Below are 25,125 nucleotides of genomic sequence, written 5' to 3'. Positions count from 1 at the left end.
GATATATCTATGTGAACGGTATGCCAAGGAATGCTATTTTTTGGAATTGGATGTAATTCAATTTGAGGTTTTCCTGACGTACCCTTAGAAACTCTGCATGTAATGCAGTTCTCCAAAAATCTCGAACATATTTTGTCATACCAGAAAACCTGTAATCATCGTACACCTTGTCTAGCGTTTTCTGCCAACGTAGATTCATGATAGACTTATGTACCTGATCTATAACTAACCAGCGGAATGCACGAGGAACTACCGGTAAACAACGAGTTCTTGAGTTCCTCTGAATCTTTTTATACAAAACATTTGATCTAATTTCCTAAGTGGCAATTAATGCCAATGGTAAATCGTCATTATTCAACTTAGTTAAGATTTCTGGTACTTCTGGATCCTTTTGTTGTTCCACCAGTATCCAGTTTTCCGATATTTCTGTTAGATCAATTCGCTTCTCTTCTGTTTTATTCTTTTGACACACCGGATTCCTAGATAAAAAGTCCACGTGTGCTATGCGTTTACCTTCTCTGTATTCAATTTCGAATTCAAATGTTTGTAAAAACTCCCACCAACGATAAACCTTAGGTGCCATTTGACTTTATTTCGAGAAGACTTGATTGAATTACAGTCAGTAAAAATCACAAATTTTCTCCCATGCAGATACGACAGCCAGCGTTTCCAATTCATAGGATGTGTACCTGGACTCACAGGAGCTAGTTGCTCTACTATAGTATTTAACCACATGAGGCTTAGTGTTTATGCGGTGCAAAAGGATAGCACCATACCCGATAGAGCTGGCGTCGGTATGCAGTTCTATCGGAAACTGGGGTTCAAAAATTATTAAAACGGGCTTGTTTGTTAATACACTGATTTTACTGCGAATTTCTTCATGCTGTGGCTGCCAATCAAAACTATTCTTTTCAGATGTGAGAAAATGAATGAATTGACGAAAATATGACACTAACCCAATGAACTGTCTTAGAGTAGCAACTGACTTCGGTGGAGGCAACGCCACTAGCGATTTTATTTTGCTTAAATTTGGACGTATCTCCTCTCCCCCGCATTTATCTCATAGCCACGGTAGCGAAATGTAGATCTCAAGAAAAAGCACTTCGAAATTTTAAATGAGAAACCTTCACTAGAACGTCTCATACAAGTTGCAACCGCTTATACGCTTCTTCCATCGTTTCTGAAACAATTAATATATCGTCCATATAAACGATTACAAACGAATGAGCAAGACTGTCGAGTGCTTTCAATACAGCTCTTTGAAACACGGACGGTGCGTTCTTTAATCCAAAGGGCATCAAAAGAAATTCGTACTAACCATCAGGAGTTACAAATGCAGTATATTGAATTGATTCAGGGTGCATAGTGGTAATACCCGCTAGCCATGTCCAGAGAAGTGAAATATTTAGCTCCCCTGAGTCTAACTATTTGATCTGATATCAACGGTAATGGATACTTATCAGCTACTGTATTTTTATTAAACTCTATAATCAACACAGTCTGGCTGAACCGTTTTTATACCCTGAACACATTAAAAAGTGGTATACGGGTATATTGTAACAGGCAAAAGGAAGCATTTCCGACCCCATAAAGTATATATATTCTTGATCAGCACCAATAGCCGAGTCGATCTAGCCATGTCCGTCTGTCCGTATGTATGAACGCACGGATCTCAGAACCTATAAGAGCTAGAGACTTGAAATTTTAGATGTAGGTGCTCCTAGTGCCTGCGCAGATCGAGTTTGTTTCCCATAATCGATAACTTACTCCGTTTCTTAGCAATCGACGATTATCGATATCGATATCCTGTTATTTGGACAATTTTGGTAAATAATAAGAGGTAGAATCACCAAACTTGACATATAGCTTCTAAAATAGAATATATATATGCATTTGATGTTGGAAGAAGAGGGTTCAGTGCAAAGACAATATAAACACTAAGTTGAGTAACGCCATACAACAAAATGCTACTATGCAGCTTGATTTTTTGAAAAATGAGAACGAAAACGAAATCAATAGCATTGCGCTCTCACAGCCGAGAGAACGAAAAAGCTAAAAATAGAATGTGCTCTCAGCTTCGGCTCTATGAGGGCCGTGCAAGCAATTATGTTTGTATGCGTGTGAATATACATACATAACAGCATATTTGAATGTGTAGTTATCCACTGCTCTGGCAAAGTCTCTGGCTGGCAAAGAAATAATTTTCTTAGTTTTTTAGCGCAGATCACGACCTACCCAAAATTTCTGTTGATATATGAATGCATTTTGTGTACTGAGGTTGGCTCCGTACAAAAGAATTTGTATTTTTAAGTCGATGCAAAAATGTATGTAATTTATTATATTTGAAATTATTAATTAAATTATTATTTTTTCAAAGATACATTTAATTCATTTTTTTTTTATTTTATTAATTTTGTTGTTCGAATTATAAAGAACAAAGTACGCAGGAAACACCGCGAGGAGAACATTATAATTATAATGGGGTCATAACTAAATATGATCTTCGGGTATTTTCTGCGGAGCCAACCTCAGTACACAAAATACAGATTTCATTACGTTTATACAAGTATTGGCACCCAAAGAAAAGTTGTGAAACAGGTAAACGTATTTAGTAAAAGCGTTGATTTGTACAATGATGTATTCTTTACGATCACTTTTTCCGCTAAGTTTTCCCGATATATCTATGTGAACGGTATGCCAAGGAATGCTATTTTTTGGAATTGGATGTAATTCAATTTGAGGTTTTCCTGACGTACCCTTAGAAACTCTGCATGTAATGCAGTTCTCCAAAAATCTCGAACATATTTTGTCATACCAGAAAACCTGTAATCATCGTACACCTTGTCTAGCGTTTTCTGCCAACGTAGATTCATGATAGACTTATGTACCTGATCTATAACTAACCAGCGGAATGCACGAGGAACTACCGGTAAACAACGAGTTCTTGAGTTCCTCTGAATCTTTTTATACAAAACATTTGATCTAATTTCCTAAGTGGCAATTAATGCCAATGGTAAATCGTCATTATTCAACTTAGTTAAGATTTCTGGTACTTCTGGATCCTTTTGTTGTTCCACCAGTATCCAGTTTTCCGATATTTCTGTTAGATCAATTCGCTTCTCTTCTGTTTTATTCTTTTGACACACCGGATTCCTAGATAAAAAGTCCACGTGTGCTATGCGTTTACCTTCTCTGTATTCAATTTCGAATTCAAATGTTTCTAAAAACTCCCACCAACGATAAACCTTAGGTGCCATTTGACTTTATTTCGAGAAGACTTGATTGAATTACAGTCAGTAAAAATCACAAATTTTCTCCCATGCAGATACGACAGCCAGCGTTTCCAATTCATAGGATGTGTACCTGGACTCACAGGAGCTAGTTGCTCTACTATAGTATTTAACCACATGAGGCTTAGTGTTTATGCGGTGCAAAAGGATAGCACCATACCCGATAGAGCTGGCGTCGGTATGCAGTTCTATCGGAAACTGGGGTTCAAAAATTATTAAAACGGGCTTGTTTGTTAATACACTGCTGATTTTACTGCGAATTTCTTCATGCTGTGGCTGCCAATCAAAACTATTCTTTTCAGATGTGAGAAAATGAATGAATTGACGAAAATATGACACTAACCCAATGAACTGTCTTAGAGTAGCAACTGACTTCGGTGGAGGCAACGCCACTAGCGATTTTATTTTTCTTAAATTTGGACGTATCTCCTCTCCCCCGCTTTTATCTCATAGCCACGGTAGCGAAATGTAGATCTCAAGAAAAAGCACTTCGAAATTTTAAATGAGAAACCTTCATTAGAACGTCTCATACAAGTTGCAACCGCTCATACGCTTCTTCCTTCGTTTCTGAAACAATTAATATATCGTCCATATAAACGATTACAAACGAATGAGCAAGACTGTCAAGTGCTTTCAATACAGCTCTTTGAAACACAGAGGGTGCGTTCTTTAATCCAAAGGGCATCAAAAGAAATTCGTACTAACCATCAGGAGTAACAAATGCAGTATATTGAATTGATTCAGGGTGCATAGTGGTAATACCCGCTACCCATGTCCAGAGAAGTGAAATATTTAGATTCCCCTGAGTCTAACTATTTGATCTGATATCAACGGTAATGGATACTTATCAGCTACTGTATTTTTATTAAACTCTATAATCAACACAGTCTTGCTGAACCGTTTTTATACCCTGAACACATTAAAAAGTGGTATACGGGTATATTGTATTTGTGCAAAATCCAAATGTATGTAACAGGCAAAAGGAAGCATCTCCGACCCCATAAAGTATATATATTCTTGATCAGCACCAATAGCCGAGTCGATCTAGCCATGTCCGTCTGTCCGTATGTATGAACGCACGGATCTCAGAACCTATAAGAGCTAGAGACTTGAAATTTTAGATGTAGGTGCTCCTAGTGCCTGCGCAGATCGAGTTTGTTTCCCATAATCGATAACTTACTCCGTTTCTTAGAAATCGACGATTATCGATATCGATATCCTGTTATTTGGACAATTTTGGTAAATAATAAGAGGTAGAATCACCAAACTTGACATATAGCTTCTAAAATAGAATATATATATGCATTTGATGTTGGAAGAAGAGGGTTCAGTGCAAATATAAACACTAAGATGAGTAACGCCATACAACAAAATGCTACTATGCAGCTTGATTTTTTGAAAAATGAGAACGAAAACGAAATCAATAGCATTGCGCTCTCACAGCCGAGAGAACGAAAAAGCTAAAAATAGAATTTGCTCTCAGCTTCGGCTCTATGAGGGCCGTGCAAGCAATTATGTTTGTATGCGTGTGAATATACATACATAACAGCATATTTGAATGTGTAGTTATCCACTGCTCTGGCAAAGTCTCTGGCTGGCAAAGAAATAATTTTCTTAGTTTTTTAGCGCAGATCACGACCTACCCAAAATTTCTGTTGATATATGAATGCATTTTGTGTACTGAGGTTGGCTCCGTACAAAAAAAATTTGTATTTTTAAGTCGATGCAAAAATTTATGTAATTTATTATATTTGAAATTATTAATAAAATTATTGTTTTTTCAAAGATACATTTAATTAATTTTTTTTTTATTTTATTAATTTTGTTGTTCGAATTATAAAGAACAAAGTACGCAGGGAACACCGCGAGGAGAACTTTATAATGATAATGGGGTCATAACTAAATATGACCTTCGGGTATTTTCTGCGGAGCCAACCTCAGTACACAAAATACAGATTTCATTGCGTTTATACAAGTATTGGCACCCAAAAAAATGTTGTGAAACAGGTAAACGTATTTAGTAAAAGCGTTGATTTGTACAATGATGTATTCTTTACGATCAGTTTTTCCGCTAAGTTTTCCCGATATATCTATGTGAACGGTATGCCAAGGAATGCTATTTTTTGGAATTGGATTTACATCCATTTGAGGTTTTCCTGACGTACCCTTAGAAACTCTGCATGTAATGCAGTTCTCCAAAAATCTCGAACATATTTTGTCATACTAGAAAACCTGTAATGATCGTACACCTTGTCTAGCGTTTTCTCCCAACGTAGATGCATGATAGACTCATGTACCTGATCTATAACTGACCAGCGGAATGCACGAGGAACTACCGGTAAACAACGAGCTCTTGAGTTCCTCTGAATCTTTTTATACAAAACATTTGATCTAATTTCCTAAGTGGCAATTAATGCCAATGGTAAATCGTCATTATTCAACTTAGTTAAGATTTCTGGTACTTCTGGATCCTTTTGTTGTTCCACCAGTATCCAGTTTTCCGATATTTCTGTTAGATCAATTCGCTTCTCTTCTGTTTTATTCTTTTGACACACCGGATTCCTAGATAAAAAGTCCACGTGTGCTATGCGTTTACCTTCTCTGTATTCAATTTCGAATTCAAATGTTTGTAAAAACTCCCACCAACGATAAACCTTAGGTGCCATTTGACTTTATTTCGAGAAGACTTGATTGAATTACAGTCAGTAAAAATCACAAATTTTCTCCCATGCAGATACGACAGCCAGCGTTTCCAATTCATAGGATGTGTACCTGGACTCACAGGAGCTAGTTGCTCTACTATAGTATTTAACCACATGAGGCTTAGTGTTTATGCGGTGCAAAAGGATAGCACCATACCCGATAGAGCTGGCGTCGGTATGCAGTTCTATCGGAAACTGGGGTTCAAAAATTATTAAAACGGGCTTGTTTGTTAATACACTGCTGATTTTACTGCGAATTTCTTCATGCTGTGGCTGCCAATCAAAACTATTCTTTTCAGATGTGAGAAAATGAATGAATTGACGAAAATATGACACTAACCCAATGAACTGTCTTAGAGTAGCAACTGACTTCGGTGGAGGCAACGCCACTAGCGATTTTATTTTGCTTAAATTTGGACGTATCGCCTCTCCCCCGCATTTATCTCATAGCCACGGTAGCGAAATGTAGATCTCAAGAAAAAGCACTTCGAAATTTTAAATGAGAAACCTTCACTAGAACGTCTCATACAAGTTGCAACCGCTTATACGCTTCTTCCATCGTTTCTGAAACAATTAATATATCGTCCATATAAACGATTACAAACGAATGAGCAAGACTGTCGAGTGCTTTCAATACAGCTCTTTGAAACACGGACGGTGCGTTCTTTAATCCAAAGGGCATCAAAAGAAATTCGTTTTCTGCGGAGCCAACCTCAGTACACAAAATGCATTCATATATCAACACAAATTTGGGATAGGTCATGATCTGCGCTAGAAACAAACCAAATTAATTTCTTGCCAGCTAAAGCCAGAGCAGTGAATAACAACACATACATACATACTTTTAAGTTCTTATGCATGTATAATTCACGCATACAACACGCACGCTATTGGCTGAGACAAGAACTTTTCTCGAGCATACACTGTCCAAAAAGAAATCAATCTATGTGTGCTATTTTCTTAACATAGTTATTGCGTAAGAAGTGCCTTGTGTAAAAATTATATAAGTTCTTAAACTTTCCTGTAGAATTTATCGTTAATATCTAGGGTAATATATCATTTAAATAAAGCATGCATTTCATGGATAAAGCACAAACTCATTGCGTCGATCGTAAGGTCTAAACTTTTTCGCTCAGTGTACTTCGAAAACGAAGCGACGCAAAGCAGCATCGACCAGTTTTGCTGAGGGCAGGCTGGCGACTAACTTCGTAGCTCGTGTCAGCATCAGCAAGCCGCGACTTCGGCATTCGTTCGTCTGGTCTTTGGAGAACGAACAACCAGTCGGCAGGCATGCTGTACGAAGCCTCAAAGGCTAGATGACGGCCAGGCTAGAAATTTTGCGTCACATTCAAATGTTGGGCGTTACTCATCTTAGTGTTTATATTGTCTTTGTTCAGGGTATCCCCTAGTCGGGAGCTCCCTACTAGAACTTCTTGTTCTTCTTTACTAATAATGCAGGACTAGCAAATGGTAAACTACTAGGTCTGATAACTTTATACTCGGTTTATTCTTTGATTTTAGCACGTACGAACTCCCTTTCGCTTGGACTATATCTATATGGTCGCCTTTGCACAGTCTTAGTCGAATCAATCAAATGAATATGCATTTCCCCAGTACTCACCATTCCAGTTTCAATGTTATCAAAATTAGTAGGTTGAACGGTTTCACAAACGTTGACAACTTTGATTTGAACAATCTTAAAGTTATCGTAAGAAACTTCCACTAAAATCTCTTGAGCCTATATTTCTCTGCCAATTACAATATTATTTATCATACATTCGTCTGGTACTTTATGAAACAAAACAACTAAAGAATTACCATCAATCAACCAATCCTTACGCAAGTAGGTAGAAAATTCGAGTGCCAGCACGGGTGACGCACATGGCGCACCAACATTACGACGTCAAATATATGATAGAAATTCATTTCTTGTATTGCTTAGAATATATTTCTATCTTTATAACGTACTTTAAGTAATTAATTAATAGGGTCTTTTATAATAGTGAATTTATTTAAATATGTACTAATCTACAGCACCTAACGGTCGCGCACTCAAAGCATTAGGCTGTGACGTCACATGCACATATTTTTTTATAGAAATGGTAAATAATTTTTAAGGAATACAACTATTGATACTAATAGTTGCATACGAAATTATATTTTTCTCAGGCATTGGATCAAAAATGTTATATGAGAAGTTTAGTGTATGTGAAAGAGTGCTTTGCTGGTCCAAAAATCCAAGAAGATGACATGACATGATTGTGAATGCGAATTAAAGGCGTAGCAGTGCTAAGAAACATAAATAATGAGCTAGAATAGTAAGGAAGCTTACATCATAGGCTGAAGCCCCAAACCAAAGGGGTAAAGCAAGGACTGCATTTGTTGTGTATTTAGTCGAGTCCATTGTTTTGATTGATTATTGGTTGTTCTTCTTAATGGAAAGTTTTCTTTGAATATAAGGTGTTTCGTTTGCAACCTCAGTATCTCGCATCAATTAACAAGAAAAGAATCTTTTTATCCAACAATCCTCTCTGTCTGTTTATTACTCAATAGGCGAATTCCAACAGCCTGATTTTAGCTACGTTTGTTTTGACGATTCGGTGGGAATAACGATTCTGGCGGATGTTTATATTTGGTGGTCGAACGTTTATTTATAATAGTTGGTTCTTTTCCAGAACTCTTATTGTCACCAATTGTTTTGTTTGCCTATTTCAAAGGGGTTAGCTTATGTATGTGGCGTTGACATATCTAATAAGCTTTGCTATATATGTATATACCAGCGGGTATAACCCGCCCTTGCCCGTGGCACGTATGTTATAAAATCAATCAATCAAAAAGCTTTAAAAAAAAAAGATTTTAAAACAGATCTGGCAGTAAACAAACAACTTTTATACAAACGTGTTACGCCAATTTGCTACTGTTGAGTAGAAGTTTCCAAATCGCTGAAGCACGTCATCATCATATTCTTATGTAGAGCTCTGAAAATAAGAAGAAAATTAGATGCAAATCGGACACAATTTTCAATTTACCAAAATTTTTTAAAAATTAATTTTCCACCAAAGCTTAGATTTTGTGAAATATGTGAAAAAGTCGCAAATGATTTTTCATATAGTTCCTTGGAAATGAATTTGAGCGCGAAACGACAGCCACCATATCTTTGACCACCATTGTCGCCAAGGAGAAATACATTTTTGAAAAATTGTGAAATACCCCTCAAATTAACTTTGAAATTGAGTTTATCAGATGGTAAACATAAAAGTTTCATACAAACGTTTTTCGCGATTCTTCCACACTTGCGGGTGGAATTTCCCAATTTACTTTTATCACATAAGGTAACTACAGCAAAAACTTCAGCCTCCTAGTTCTAACGGTTTGGGCTGTGGGTTAATCACCAATCAGTCAGTCAATAAGTCATTCAGTCAGGACATATATTTTTTTATATAGAAACTATGTGATATTGAATAAGTGACATATTATTCTATAAGTTTTAATAATATAATAGTAATTGTCCTTGCGATTGGGGTGGTTTCTTTATAGTTAAATAGGTCATAGTTTGAGACATAATGCTCGGGCTTCTGTTCGGGGAAGGGAAACGAGGTTGTCAGTGATCAAAAAAAAAAAAAAAATGGTTTCTTATCGGTGAGACCTTATGTCTAAATCATGGGGTTAATGTAGTAGCACTAATCAAACATATAGACTGAATATGGGAAGGGTTTTGGGGGCGATAAAAATTTAAAGACATCTAGTCCAAAATCGCAAGCAAGAAAGTTAGATATACATATGATATATTTTTACTCCCTCACACTACAAGAAATTGCTTTGTCTACTCTCTGTCATGTGATTTGTGCAATAGAACGGTATCGCTGGTTTTTCACTCGATCCCATACACTCTCAATGCTCTCTTTTTAACAGGCACACAAGCGCATAAATGCTTCTATTCATATACAAAAAATGCATATACAAATATGCAGCTATAAATCAAGTCAATAACCCAACTAGTATTGCTCATCAATTAAAGCCACAATTTAAATACAATTGACTTTTAGGAATACACAAATATTCTATGGTAAAATAAGATATACTGTTAAAAAATTTAAGCAAGATCTGTTAGGAAGCACTAAAGCTATTAAAGATAATGCGTTTTGGCTGGCCTAACGCTTGTGTCAGCATTGTTATCAACAGCGCTGCAATTGCTATTGTATTGTTTTCTGATCCGTTTTTTTTTCTCTCCAAGACTCTTTTCGTGGGGTTGTTGAGTAGTGGCGGTCTGCTGCGAGTGCGAACCCTACTTTTTTCCATTGATTGAATTGTTAGGAATGCCTTCGGATTTGCCCTCGACCAGCGAGATTTTGGTCTCGTCCTTGGTGATCCCTGTTGGCATCAAAAACTGCAATGCCGAAAACCAACCAGAGTAAGAACGCGTACGTGTGATGTAGAAGACGGTTTAATAAAAACTGAATTAATACTCGATACAATTAGTAGATACCGATAAGTGTTGAGCAACTCCATTACATTTTAGCTTTCACAAGTAATCGGCTTCATTATTTTTAACACTTTTAAGCTAAATGCGTATTACAATATTTATCTTAAACCAAGTAATTCAAAAAATGTTGCAGCAGTCTCGTATCACTAACCAAACAAGTGCTCGTATTCAGCATGCTAAATAAGAAAGCGAGCCAATTAGTGATTGGTATTTCGTTATATTTACCTTCAAACAATTTTCGTTTTTGCAGCCTGTCTTATACCCTGAATCAAGTGGCGTAGCTGCAGGACGACAGTTTTGCATGCTATTTTCGTATAAAACGGCGATGTAGCTGTCCCGGTGCTGATGCTGCTTAACATAGAAGCATGGTTCTATTTTACATCTGTGAAAACCAATACTCTTCAAAACTTTGTCCAATGTGCCATTCCAAACACGTCCAGATTGTTTCAGTCCGTAAATGGTTTTTTTTTCAACTTTAGCACCTTGTCTGGATGTTGTTTACTGATGAAGGCTTGAGGTTGCTTCATATATTCTTCATCCTGCAGCCTGCTGTTGAGATGTGCCTTGAAGATATCTATCTGATGCATACATAACTGCTTTTCTGCAGCAATGGCGAAAAGCATTCTGTTAGTTTCGTAGCGTATAACCGGTGAGAAAGTTTCTAAATAGTTCATTCCCTTCGCTTCACCATATCCTTGGGCAACTAGTCTGGACTTGAACCTCTCGATGTTCCTGTCTTTGTCTCTTTTGACACGAAAAATCCATTTTGATCCGATAGCTTTTTTTCCTGAACGTAAATTGCTCATCGACCAGGTGTCATTTGCTAGAAGTGCATCGTATTCCTGTTGCATCGATTTCTTCCCAAGTGCGTTTTTATTCTTATACATTCTATATAATGTAGATTGTGATACTGTTTTTTGGGTCTGCCGGGTTCGCCACTACGAATCAGTTTAGGTCTGCCAGGCCTGCGTTTTGAATCTTGAGCTGCGTCTGGAGTATTTTCCTCATCCCTATGCTCTTCGTCGCTGACGCTTACAAACTCCTCCCATTCTTCGGAGTCACTATTCTTGATGCCGGTATTGACGTGTTGGACCGCCATGGAATTTGCTTGCTGTGGTTCTGAAATTTCTTTGTTAAACTCAAGGTGAATAATGTTTGTAGTAAAGTAATTGTATTGATCTGAACTTTCGCATTTTCCAGATGTTTTGTTCTCAAACTCACCCTCAACAAATGTAACATCACGTCAATCTATAATTAGTCGCTTTTCTGGATCATATAAGCGATAAGCTTTTGCTATGGTGGAGTAGCCAACAAATAGACATTCTTTACCTTTTGCTTTGAATTTGCTTTTTCTAACCTTATGCAGTGGATGCAGACGGATGGTTTTCTTTGATGCCGTACTTCGAATGGTGTAACGCCATCTAGCACTTTTCGTAGATATGATCCTGTGATCACAGGTTCAGCCCACAAAAATTATTCCAGATATGCATGGATTAAGAGGCTTTTTGCCATCTCAACAATAGTACAATTGGCTCGCTCAGCTATACCATTTTGTTAAGGCGTATATGGAACCGTCAACTGTCGCTTTATGCCACATTTGTTTAAATATTCAGAAAATTCACGGTTCAAATTTGGTTCCATTATCATTTCAGAGAGTTTTTATTTTCGTGCCCGTTTCCAACCCGACATATCCCTTAAACAATTTAAAATAGAGAAAGGGTTTGCCACGTCGATGCGAAATTCTTGCATTTTAGCTCGCTATCGTTGGTAAGGGTACCCAAGCGTTACCATGTGTGCATTTAAAATATTTTGGACTCGCTATTCACGCATAATTGCATATTTTGTATATGAATAGAAGCATTTATGCGCTTGTGTGCCTGTTGCTTGCCTGCTTGCCTGTCCCCGATGCAAATTTAACAAGATTTTAGGATATCTTATTTTCGACCTCTACACATAGACACACATACAAATGTCTGTGAATGGGCAGATCATGGGCGCAAAAGAAAATATCATTATTGGCACGCGTCTGACGCACGCCCTTATTTTTTCAGATTTGTTGTTTGGTTAGTGCCTGTACTCATGTCCAGTCTATATGTTGTTCGGTTAGTGGTATTGCTCAAGCAAAAGCACGAACAGAGTATACAAGCGCAACGAAAACAAGTAAGAGGTTCTAGTCGGGAGCTCTCGACTAGGGGATACCCTGAACCCTCTTCTTCCTACATCAAATGCATATATATATTTTATTTTAGAAGCTATATGTCAAGTTTGGTGACTTTAGCTCTTATTATTTGCCAAAATTGCCCAAAAAACAGGATATCGATATCGATTTTTGGAAACGGAGTAAGTTATCGATTATCGGAAACAAACTCGATCTGCGCGGGAGCTAGGAGCATCTACATCTAAAATTTCAAGTCTATAGCTCTTATAGGTTCTGAGATCCGTGCGTTCATACATACGGACGGACGGACAGACAGACGGACATGGCTAGATCGACTCGGCTATTGGTGCTGATCAAGAATATATATACTTTATGAGGTCGGAGATGATTCCTTCTGCCTGTTACATACATTGGATTTTGCACAAATACAATATACCCTTATACCAAAGACAATATAAACACTGAGATGAGTAACGCCATACAACAAAATGCTACTATGCAGCTTGATTTTTTGAAAATTGAGAACGAAAACGAAATCTATAGCATTGCGCTCTCACAGCCGAGAGAACGAAAAAGCTAAAAATAGAATTTGGTCTCAGCTTCGGCTCTGTGACGGCCGTGCGAGCAATTATGTTTGTATGCGTGTGAATATACATACATAACAGCATATTTGAATGTGTTGTTATCCACTGCTCTGACAAAGTCTCTGGCTGGCAAAGAAACAATTTTCTTAGTTTTTTAGCGCAGATCACGACCTACCCAAAATTTCTGTTGATATATGAATGCATTTCGTGTACTGAGGTTGGCTCCGTACAAATAATTTGTATTTTTAAGTCGATGCAAAAATTTATGTAATTTTTTTTATTTGAAATTATTAATAAAACTATTATTATTTTTAAGTAATACAAAATAAATTAAGGAAATAAAAGTGAAAATTTGTTGTTTTCAAAGATACATTTAATTAATTATTATTTTTTTTTTATTTTTTTATTTTATTATTTATTTTTTCGAATCATAAAGAACAAAGTACGCAGGGAACACCGCGAGGAAGCCATTATATTTATAATGGGGTCATAACTAAATATGACCTTCGAGTCGACTTAAAATGTTATTGTATTTTTAGCACTCTTTTATTTCTTAATTGGAGAATAAAAATAATATTAATTAAATTTAAAGAAATTATGTAAATATTTGTATCGACTTAGAAATACATATTTTCTGCGGAACACAAATTTGGGATAGGTCATGATCTGCGTAAGAAAACTAACAAAATTAATTTCTTGCCATCTAAAGCCAAAGCAATGAATAACAACACAAACATACATACTTTATAGTTCTTATGCAAGTATAATTCACGAATACAACGAAAGGTGCACGCACGCTATTGGCTGAGACAAGAACTTTTTTCGAGCATACACTGTCCAAAAAGTAAAGTGAAATCAATCTATGTGTGCTATTTTCTTAACATAGTTATTGCGTAAGAAGCGCCGTGTGTAAAAATTATAAAAGTTCTTAAATTTTCCTGTAAAATAATTTGTTAATATCTAGAGTAATATATCATTTAAATAAAACATGCATTTCATGGATAAACCACAAGCACTTTGCGTCGATCGTAAGTTCTAAACTTTTTCGCTCAATGTGCTTCGAAAACGAAGCGACACAAAGCAGCATCGACCAGCTTTGCTGAAGGCAGCAAGCCGCGACTTCGGCATTCGTTCGTCTGGTCTTTGGAGAACGAGCAACCAGTCGGCAGGCATGCCGTACGAAGCCTCAAAGGCCAGATGAAAGGCCAGGCTAGAAATTTTGCATCGCATTCAAATGTATGGGCGTTACTCATCTTAGTGCTTATATCGTCTTTGCTTATACCCATTTTTAATGGGTTGAGGGTACAAAAAGTGTTCTATGGAAAGCGAAACCGAATCTGCTTCGTTTTTTTCGGTTTGTTGTGTGCAGATCGCATTGAAAATAAGTGTTGACTGTTATTTGGGACCTCTGGTTTAGACAAATGAATTTAAGTATTCATAAACGTTGTCCCCTTATTGTATATTTATACGAATGAGTTTTTGATATTACTGCCGTTTTCTGATAGGACCTATTGGCATATGAATGTTACGAAGTTTATTCCATGCTTTTATGTGCATCAGCTCTCATGGCTTGCCATATTAAATCAATCTTGATAATGCCTTTTGATCAATTATATTCCACGCATTTAATTTTGTGGAACCTTCAGGTATTGCATATTGCCCATAAACAACTTTTCACAAATCAGTTGTTATGAGCACACTACGCATGGTAATGCTCCAAATATCGTAATTGCTTTCACAAGGTTTTTCAATTTGCAACGTCATATTCATTTTGTTTGTTGAATTTTCACCGGTACGTTTTCTAGTACTCTTTTTATTTATTTATACCGAAACCTAATACTTTGGGCCCCTAACCTATTGTTGGCATATTAAACTGCAATGCCGAAAACCAATCAGAGTAAGAAAGCGTACGTGTGACTTAGGAGACGTTTTAATGAAAACTGAATTAATACTCGATACAATTAGCAGATACCGATAAGTGTTGAGCGACTTAGTTACATTTTAGCTTATACAATCGGTTTAATATTTTTAACAATCCCCAAGATGTTTTTATTGGCTCGGTGGCCCGCAATGCGAAACGTTTTGCAAGCTCTGAGTGCTCATAGATTAATCTCTCATGCTCCCTGAATGTCACTTCACTGTCGTTACCTTTGGACTGGAAAAATATAACAAACTGTCTTTTCTTGCTCAGTAGTTATAGACAGTACCACTGGCAAATACCTTAGAACCTTATTTCGGCCCTCAGCTCGACGCATAATACCACAGTATATATAAACAATATTCCACTGATATCGATGGGCTGTCTGTCTGTGACCGGTTAACGAAAAGATGGTTATACAAATTTTATAACATTGAAAAAAAACATATACTTGTTAGAAACAGCAAGTAGCATTAAATGAAATTGACTTTGCTTTTAAAAATCACTATATGATGTTTTCCAGATGGAGCCGCCTCGTCGACGTATACCAGAGCTAAAACAGCGTCCTAAGTCGGGAAATTGGAGTGGCTTTCACGGAACCAATTCCTCTTCGCTAATGAGAAATCAAATACTAAACAGCAGTTATCATGAGGCGCTTTCTGCCAGGGCTAGTGCAAATGCAATGGAAATCGTTTATACTGATGAAGCAAGGCCGCAATACATTAATTCATTAGATCAAAATGATCCTAAAATAAAAAAAGAGGAAATCGATCGACTGAACAAGCAACTAAAGATATTTGCTAAGAAACAAGAACAGTTGCTTCGGGTTTCATTTTATCTATTGTTAAACATGGCCGAGAACGTCAAGCTTGAGGACAAAATGCGACGGAAAAACATTGTTAAAATGCTCGTCAAAGCACTTGATCGTCAGAATATTGATTTACTTATGTTGGCTACCACGTTTCTTAAGAAGCTTTCTATTGTAGGCGACAACAAGGATGAGATGTACGCGTTAAACATTGTGTCGAAACTGCCACGCCTATTTCAAAACCCGCATATAGATCTGGTGCAGGTAACACTTAAGCTAGTATTTAATTTGTCGTTTGATGGTACAATGCGGCTTAAAATGGTTGCTGATGGCTATTTGCCTTTGTTGGTTATGTTTATTAACGACGAGAAGCATCACGGAATTGCGGTTAAAATACTTTACCACATGAGCCTCGACGATAAGGTCAAGTCTATGTTTATGCTCACAGAGTGCGTACAAATGGCCACCGATGCTATCATATTGAATCTGAATGTAAAGGTTGATCTAGATCTCATAGCACTTTGTATTAATTTGTCATTAAACCGACGCAATGCACATATTATGGTTGAAGGTCAGCGTCTACACAGTCTCATGGATCGAGCTTTTAAGTATCAAGATGCCCTATTGATGAAACTACTGCGCAACCTTTCGCAGCACGAATCACTACAACTACAATACGTTAAATACGTAGGGGATTTAGCGCGTATTTTAACGATCTGTGACGATGAGTCCTTCATCGTGGAGTGCCTAGGTATATTAGGTAACTTAGCGCTAACTGACTTAGATTACTCGCAAATATTGCAGAATCATAAACTAATACCTTGGATACGACAAGTGCTAGTGCCCTGCGCAAGACTTGACGATGTTGTACTCGACACTATCGTTTATCTGGGAACGTGTGCTTTCGATGAGCTTTGTGCGCTCCTCTTCTGTCGCGCCAAGGTCGTGATATCATTAATCGAATTACTTAAGGCCAAGCAGGAGGATGATGAGATTGTGCTACAGATAATTTTTGTGTTCCAGCAAATTCTGCGGCACGAAAGCACACGAGAGTACATGATTAAAGAAACTGAATCGCCAGCTTATCTTATCGATCTTATGCATGATAAAAATGAGGAGATCCGTAAAGTGTGTGATTATTGTTTGGATATTATTGCGATAAGTGATAGCGAGTGGGCAAAGCGTATAAAGGTGAGTTATATTTTTAAAACAAAATCAAGAAAATTTTTTCATTACGCTTGTTTTTGACTGTCTTATGTTTAAAAATTTAAATCCTAAAGTGTTACCATAAACACAAATTTGATTAAATTATAGCTGAAACAGTCAACCAATAATAAGTTATTTAAAACTGTGTATGCTTCAGCTTATTCGTGGCAACCATTGACCGTACGTAGACGATTTAAACTAACCCGTATTATCTCAAATCCATCAAATAATATGTCTTGTGAAAATCTTGAGGTTGAAGAATAAACATACTCCTTAATCTTTCATCTTTTGACCCGCATTTCCATCTAAACGCGTTGGATTTTTCGAAAATGGTATTTCATAAATATTCACAGACATCCCAAAATGAGTGAAGCTAATTCAATTATGAACAAACTTTTTGCCAAATCACCACAGTCGAGAGTCGAATTTCCAAAATCTCTGAAACACGTGTTCACTAAGATTTATATTCTAATTTTTACCGAGGGATAAAATTACCAAAATGTGTGAAACACCTGTGAAATGAATTCGCGGTTATTGGAATAATTAGTCCAATATCGTACACAATTAAATAATAAATCTTGTTAAATTTTGTATTAGTTTTAATATTTATTATTTTACGTATTGAGCGCGTCAATTTGTTTATTCTGATGCGCAGCGAAGAGTGAGGCTTAACGATAGAAGCATTTCAGTATCAAGACTGAAAATAACAAAATCCTACTTGGTCATTGTAACTTTTGTATGAATGAGTTTGTGTGTATTTCAACACTTATTATTCCAACACACCTCCTCAAAAAATACATTGACCTTTTAATTATAATTATGTTACAATTCAGTTTCTTCTAAAACAAGTTGCGCCTACTGGGAACAATATTAATGATCCACATTTGAACTTAATCAGATCATGGGTTAATGCTAATTATACTAAAATAAAAAAATTGTTTTAATTGAACAAAATTTGGTTTGTGATACTTAATTTGAGGGTCACAAATCTGGCAGCAGACAACGGCTTTGTCAGGATATCGGTCACTTGGTGCTCTGTGGAAACATACTCAAGATTAATAAGTTTATTTTTAATTTGCTCTCTTGAGAAAAGGTACTTTTTGTCAATCTGTTTGGCTACACTAATGCAAACTTTATTATTTCTACTATTTTAATTCGCCCACTTAATTCGAATTTTATACTAGATTTTAATGATTTAAGCCATATTACTTCTCTGACTGCTTTAAACAAAGCCATATATTCTGCTTCAGTAGAGGAAGCAGCCACTGAGTTCTGTTTCTTTGTATTCCAACATATCAGGCATGTAATCAGTTGTACTTTTTCTTCAGTGTCACTCCCAGCCCAATCAGAATCAACATATCCGATTATATTTATTTTAAAATTTAAATTTCTAACGAATGTTAGTTTTAAATCAATAGTACCATTTAGATTCCTCAATAGGCATTGCCACAACTCTTAATTATTTTTATTTGTATATCTACTCAATATACTAATAGATGTACTTAAATCGGGACGAGTACATACAATTACGTACATTAAACAACCAAGTAGATTTCTATATGGCGGATAACATTGAACATCAAAGTTAAAATAAATATAATTGAGCTCACTAAGAAGTGGTGTACTAACTGAGTTACATTCCTCCATGTCAAACTTCTTTAGAACATTACTAATGTATAGTGACTGACTTTGATATAATGATCATCAGGTCATTCCAGTTTTATTGCTATGAAATGTCTTATTTCACATAAGTCCTGATATCCTTAACTTTCTCATTAAATATGACTTAAAATTACTCAATGAAACATTATACTCAGTTGCAATAACTAAATACGTACAAAAGTACGTACGTACAAATTCCTTTTAATGGTCTTTAAAACCACTAAAACCCACATCGTGCCGCCTGCTTCAATCCATAAATTGACTTATTTAGCTTGCAAACTTTTTTCACTTGTATGTGAATACTCATATAGATTTCTCTTCTCAAAACACCGTTTATAAAGGCAGTTTTCACATCCATATGGTGTACCTTAAAATTAAATTGGTTTACAATTGATAAAATGAATCTAAAGCTAGATATTCTTGCAAGTGAATCCTCGAGCTACTAGTCTGACTCTATATCTAATTGGATTGCCATTTTCATCACATTTAATAGTTTTAAATTCATCTGCAATCAAATATGTTTTTACCTTGAGGTTGCTCAAGTAATGTCCATGTCTTATTATACAAATGAGAATCTTATTCTTATTTAATGGCTTCTTCCCACTTAGCTCGGTCACTTTTATTCTTTATTTCAAGATACATATGTAACTGGAATACTATAAGTAAAAGTGTGGGCGAAGCAAATTAAGCAAATGTTTAATAATCTATTTGAAACCTTATCTTTCAACCTTTAAATTCTTCTGATTTCAATTCCCACCTTATTTGATTTTATACATGACAACCTTTTCCCCCGACTATTTCAACTGGACTAGCATTTTCAGTTTATGTACTACAAGGCTGTTCTACTGATATTTCACTATCAGATTTTTCCTCCGTACTCTCCTTGCGGAAATTTGACTCAATTTCATTCGAATCTATGTTCGAAATCCATTGTTCTATTAAGAATATCATTCTGGATATTTCCTACCCGTTCCATACCCACTCTGGAACTTCGAGTCCAACAGTACTAGATTTTTCAACAACATCTCTTGCTACCAAAAACTTTAGCATCCCACAACTAATATCCATTTGGTTCATAGACAAAAAGTATACCTTTTAAATGGAGTTTTCGTATCCCGTAATGCTCTACTTGGAGTTACAATAGTTTCACTCCAAAAACATTAAAAATAAATTTTAAAAAATGTATCCAATTTTGCCGAACTAACTCCATTTAGTTGTGGTGTATATGGGACTGTTAAATGGTAGCCCATGCCTTTTTCTCCATGTCATTAGACAAATATTCTCTTCCATTATTAATGTAGTGACTTACAAATACAACAAGCCTCACATATCTAATTCAGTTGCACATCTTTTAAAATTTCGATATTTAAACATATTATTTCGCGAAATTTATAAAAACTTGCCTTTTGCTAAGGTATCCCAATCTCTCATGCCAAAAGTGATCATATTTATCTATTTGAGATTCCGTTCCATCTTGAATCTTGAATTCAACAATAGGAACATTCGTTACACACAAGCCTCCCAAAGCGCCGTGTCCGCTCTAACTAACTCTAAGACTGTTACACCAGTTGAGATGTGGGATGTCTTTGCAAAAAGCACATTTTCCGGGGTAATATTCATTAAGATTGCTCTTAAGTTTTACTGTACCCTTAGCAGTAGCATAAATTCCTAGTTCGCAATAGCAATCTCAATGGGGTTTCGAGAATAATACATTCCACAAACAGATATACATTATTTATTATATCTGAGGGTGCAGAATCCAATATGAATGAAACATTGCTTACGTGTTTTTTTTTTGCAAACTACTTTTAAAATTAAAACAATCCTTTTTAAAGTGTCCCTTTTTGGCGTAAAAATAGCATTGAATATTTGTTCTAAAATTGTTTATGTACCTGGGCTTCAATTTTGATTTAAAATAAAATGGTCTTGTTTTGTTGCCCTTTTTGCCATTTAAAGCTACAGCTTGCAAAATTGTACTGCTCGTATCTTTACTAGCATTCTGAAGTTTGATTTCGTGATCAAGTAAGCGATTTGTCACAAATGCCAGGGTCAAGTTTTCAATCGACAAAGTTTCAATGGCAGTTACCACCCCATAAGTAGTAGATAAAGTTTAAAGTAAGTGTGAAATTTTATCCACCTATTCAATTTTAGCTCCTAATGTTATTAACTCATTTATCAATTCGTCAAATCTTTTTAAATGACTCATAAATGGAGTGTCGCCATATAATATAAATGTTAATATCTGCTCCCGTATGGAAAGTTGCAAAGCTAAACTTTCACGCTCGTACACTGAGTCTAATTTATCAAAAATTTGGTTTGCAGAATTATCATTATCGGTAAATAACATATTTTTTTTTGTATTCATTGTTTATTTAACTGTGCACGATTTTATTTTTTGTTTGGTTATGCGATGTCTGGGCCCATGACCTATTTGAATAACAAGGGTAATATCGTAAACAATTAAATGACAATTCGTTTTATTTTCTATTAGTTTTAACATATATCCTTTTACTTATTGAGATAGAGATGTAGCAAAAACAAAAAACAACTCTAATACAAAAATTTAGTAAACATACCATAAACCCATAAAAAAATTTGTTAGAATTCACCGTTTTCTAATAGCATCACCGACCGATGGAAGTGTTTTATTTGTACGTCTGGCCAGCCATGCCCTTTTTATACCCTGAACCCATTAAAAATGGGTATAAGGGTATACTGTATTTTTGCAAAATCCAATGTATGTAACAGGCAGAAGGAAGTATCTCCGACCCCATAAAGTATATATATTGTTGATCAGCATCAATAGCCGAGTCGATCGAGCCATGTCCGTCTGTCTGTCCGTCCGTCCGTATGTATGAACGCAAGGATCTCAGAACCTATAAGAGCTAGTGATATAGGTGCTCCTGGTGCCTGCGCAGATCGAGTTTATTTCCGATAATCGATAACTTACTCCATTTCCAAGCAATCGATAAAAATCGATATCGATATCCTGGTTTTTGGGCAATTTTTGGTAAATAATAAGCTCTAGAGTCACCAAACTTGACATTTAGCTTCTAAAATAGAATATATATATGCATTTAATGTTGGAATAAGAAGGTTCAGGGTTCAGCTCCCGACTAGAACCCCTTACTTGTTCACAACTAATTTTGTCAGTGACTATATTAGAGCCTACAGCAAAGAAGAAGGGTGAAAATAGTGCTCTAAATTTAAAAAAAAAAAAAACAATAAATAGGAAAAAAGAAGTTGTTTATAAAGTAAAGAAATGTATACTAGATATGTAGAGTGTTGTGTAGATAGGATAAAGAGATAATGATGGGAAATCACTAACCCAGTGGGGGAATATTTTTTCAGCCAGTCCGGCAAGCTATGCCCCTACACATAACTGGGAATGGTCAGCGACTTCCCGAAGGTATCCTAAAAGCAACGATTTTTTTTAGGGGTAGAGATAAACAAAGTTAGGTAGAGATTACGTGATGCAAACTATCATAATTTTTACATAGCATGCGAAAAGGATTGTGCATAGAGTAGTCCGTTGTGCACTTAGGAATAAAGAGCGATAATTTCTGGTTGGTCTAGCCGGAACAGAGAATTAAAGACGCCCTAGCAGAAAATGAGAATCTATGTCGCCAATAATCAACTTATGTAGAAGGACAACAGCGAGAATTGTCCTACGGTTGCTGAACGACGGAAGGTTGAGAAGAAGCAGCCTGCTGGAGTAGGATGGCAACCGAAGATTACGGTCCCAATTTAAACCTCGTAAGGCAAAAAGCAGATATTGCTTCTTAACAGATTCAATACGATCTTGGCTATTGGTATACTGCGGAGACCAGATGCAAGAGCAGTATTCAAGAATAGGGCGAGCAAGGGAGATGTACAGAAGTTTTGTTATAAAAGGATCGTTAAACTCTTTAGACCATCGTTATTAAATCCAAGTTTACCTTTTGCCTCATTAACGATGGTATCTATGTGAAGATTGAAACAGAGTTTAGAATAAAAAATAACGCCTAGATTCTTAACTGTTAGTATACGTTGCAAAGGGATATTGTCGATTGCATAACTGACAAGATAAGGTGTAGTACGATTAATTGTCATAAACATACACTTTGAACAATTTAGATGCAATTGTTTGGCCGAACACCAAAGATGCATAGCGTTCAAATCGTCTTGAAGACGAGAATGATGTAGAGGATTAGTGTATGATAGAAAAAGTTTGACATCGTCCGCATACATGAGTACACGGGCATGTGAAATAACAGAGGGGAGATCATTTATAAAAAGAGTAAAGAGTAAAGGTAGTCAGCCTCAGCATTACTCTTTGGGCCCTACCTCTTAAATAAGATTTAATCCAAAGCAAAAGAGACAGAGTGAAACCTATTCGGTCGTTTTAAGAGTAAAATGTCATGGTGTACAGAGTCAAACTCCTTACCGAACTCACTGTAAATGACACTAGTTTGCATTTTAGAAAAGAAAGCATCGATTACCAAGAAAAGAAATTCGAACAGATTGGTGGTAGTTGACCGATTCTTTACGAATGCATGTTGCACAGGGGAGACAACTGAGATACAAAAATGCTGCAAATTCAAGGGATAGATTCAAAACCTTTAGCAGTGGACGAAGAAGGGAAGAATTCCAATTCAACTAGGAATATTATCAGGCCCAGGAGGGTGAGAAGATTTTAAAGAGCTTATAGCAGAAAGTAGAAAGGAATGGAAAATAAAAGGCAGTAGTATAAAGCTCGAGGAAGTTATATTGTAAGGGTAAGTATTATTATGACAAACGGAAGAATAAGTTGATTGAACAAAGTTATGAAAACGATTAGCAGAATCAGACTTATTGCTAGCTTTATCCATCCCGAGAGAAAAATAAGATGGCAAACTTGAAGATTTTCGCTCCAAGCTTACAAAATTATTAAGTTGTCTCGTCCTTTTGCAACAAGAAAGTTAATTCTGATAGAACTGACAACTCAGAAGAATGCAGTTCGAGTTGGCTATGGAATATTTAGCCAAGTCAATACTCGCACCAGACCTATTTTTCAGTATCATTGTCCTAAAATAGAATGTACTCTTATCTTCGTCTCTAAGAGGGCCGTGCAAGCAAATATGTATAAAATATATATGAATGTGTTGTTCTCCACTGCACTGGCCTTTGTAAGTTTTCTAGCGCTGACTTTATTTAAGCTAATGTAAATATTTATATAATTTCTTTAAATTAATGTTTTAACTAAATTATTATTATTTTTATTCCCCTAATAAGAAATAAAAGAGTACAAATATTTTGGTTTAAAAGATAATTCTTAAATACTGAATTTAATCTATTCTTTTTTTTAGATGCATAGTTATTGTTCTCCAATCTTAAATAACAGTGTTAGAAAATCCAAATCTTAACATTTTTCACCTTACCCATGACTACCAGTCGGTAGCAGCCAAATCGCATAAACCTCTTTATTTAAATAAAAATTAAAGTCTATATTTTAAAATGTTAATTGAAAAATTTTTTGTAATTTAATCTATGAGTTTCAGTTAGTTGGGAAATAATAATAATATAGTGAATATTCAAACTTAAATAAATTACATTCATTTTGCATCATTTAAGACTACTTATTTTTTACCAAACCAACCTCAGTACGCAACATACATTCATACATATGTACTTGAGTACAAATTTGGGACTGGTAATGGTCACAGTTAGAAAACTGCCAAATTTATTTATTTGTCAGCAAAAGCCAGTGGAGGAATAACAACACATTCATATATATGATTTTATGTATGTATATACACACACATTTAAACATATTTGCTTGCACGGCCCTCTTAGAGACGAAGATAATACTTACATATTTTGATATACCTATTCATTAATAACTCACACATTCAAACATAGGTACCTGAGACACACACTGTGCCAAAACAAAACTAAAATCAATTAACGTCTGCTTTTTCCTGAATGTAGTAATTGCACAAGGTGCGCTTTGTGATAAACCTATTTTACTTTTAAATTTTCCTTTAAAATTTATCAATAGTATATCTAGGGTTAAATATCTTATATATTATAAAACTGTTTGTCCTGACTGCCTAACGGATTGGTGATAAGCGCACAGGAAATTCCACCCGTAGATATGGAAATATCGCGAAACACGTTTGTATTAAACTTTTTCGTTTACCATCCGATTGGCCGCAAAATCAATTTAAAAGTTCTTTGTTTAATTTCATTTGAGGGGTGTTTCCAAAAATGTATTCCTCCTTGGTGGAAATGGGGGTCAAGGAATTGGTGGTTGGCGTTTCGCGCTCAAATTCATTTTCAAAGCTCTACATAAA

At 35.8% G+C, this 25,125-nt stretch overlaps 1 protein-coding gene and 1 long non-coding RNA gene across 4 annotated transcripts in view; one reads left to right on the top strand and one right to left on the bottom strand.

Moving 5' to 3' along the window:
* The window catches only part of LOC138911646 (uncharacterized), a 33,180-nt gene extending 24,022 nt beyond the window's left edge, over positions 1 to 9,158 (bottom strand). The window contains exon 1 of the long non-coding RNA XR_011417336.1: positions 8,891 to 9,158. This is a non-coding gene — a long non-coding RNA (uncharacterized lncRNA). The remainder of the gene's footprint in view (positions 1 to 8,890) is intronic.
* Positions 1 to 25,125, top strand: part of Kap3 (kinesin associated protein 3) — a 72,589-nt gene that overhangs the window by 38,647 nt on the left and 8,817 nt on the right. For all 3 annotated transcript variants that reach the window (XM_032433426.2, XM_015168263.3, XM_015168262.3), the window contains exon 7: positions 15,659 to 17,134. In XM_032433426.2, the coding sequence (XP_032289317.1) occupies positions 15,659 to 17,134 (1,476 nt within the window). The remainder of the gene's footprint in view (positions 1 to 15,658; positions 17,135 to 25,125) is intronic.

Source organism: Drosophila virilis, unplaced genomic scaffold (assembly GCF_030788295.1).
Source record: "Drosophila virilis strain 15010-1051.87 unplaced genomic scaffold, Dvir_AGI_RSII-ME tig00001822, whole genome shotgun sequence".
Taxonomy (NCBI): Eukaryota; Metazoa; Arthropoda; class Insecta; order Diptera; family Drosophilidae; genus Drosophila; species Drosophila virilis.
Note: the sequence above shows the minus strand (reverse complement) of the source record. Positions and strands in the feature narration are given on the sequence as shown.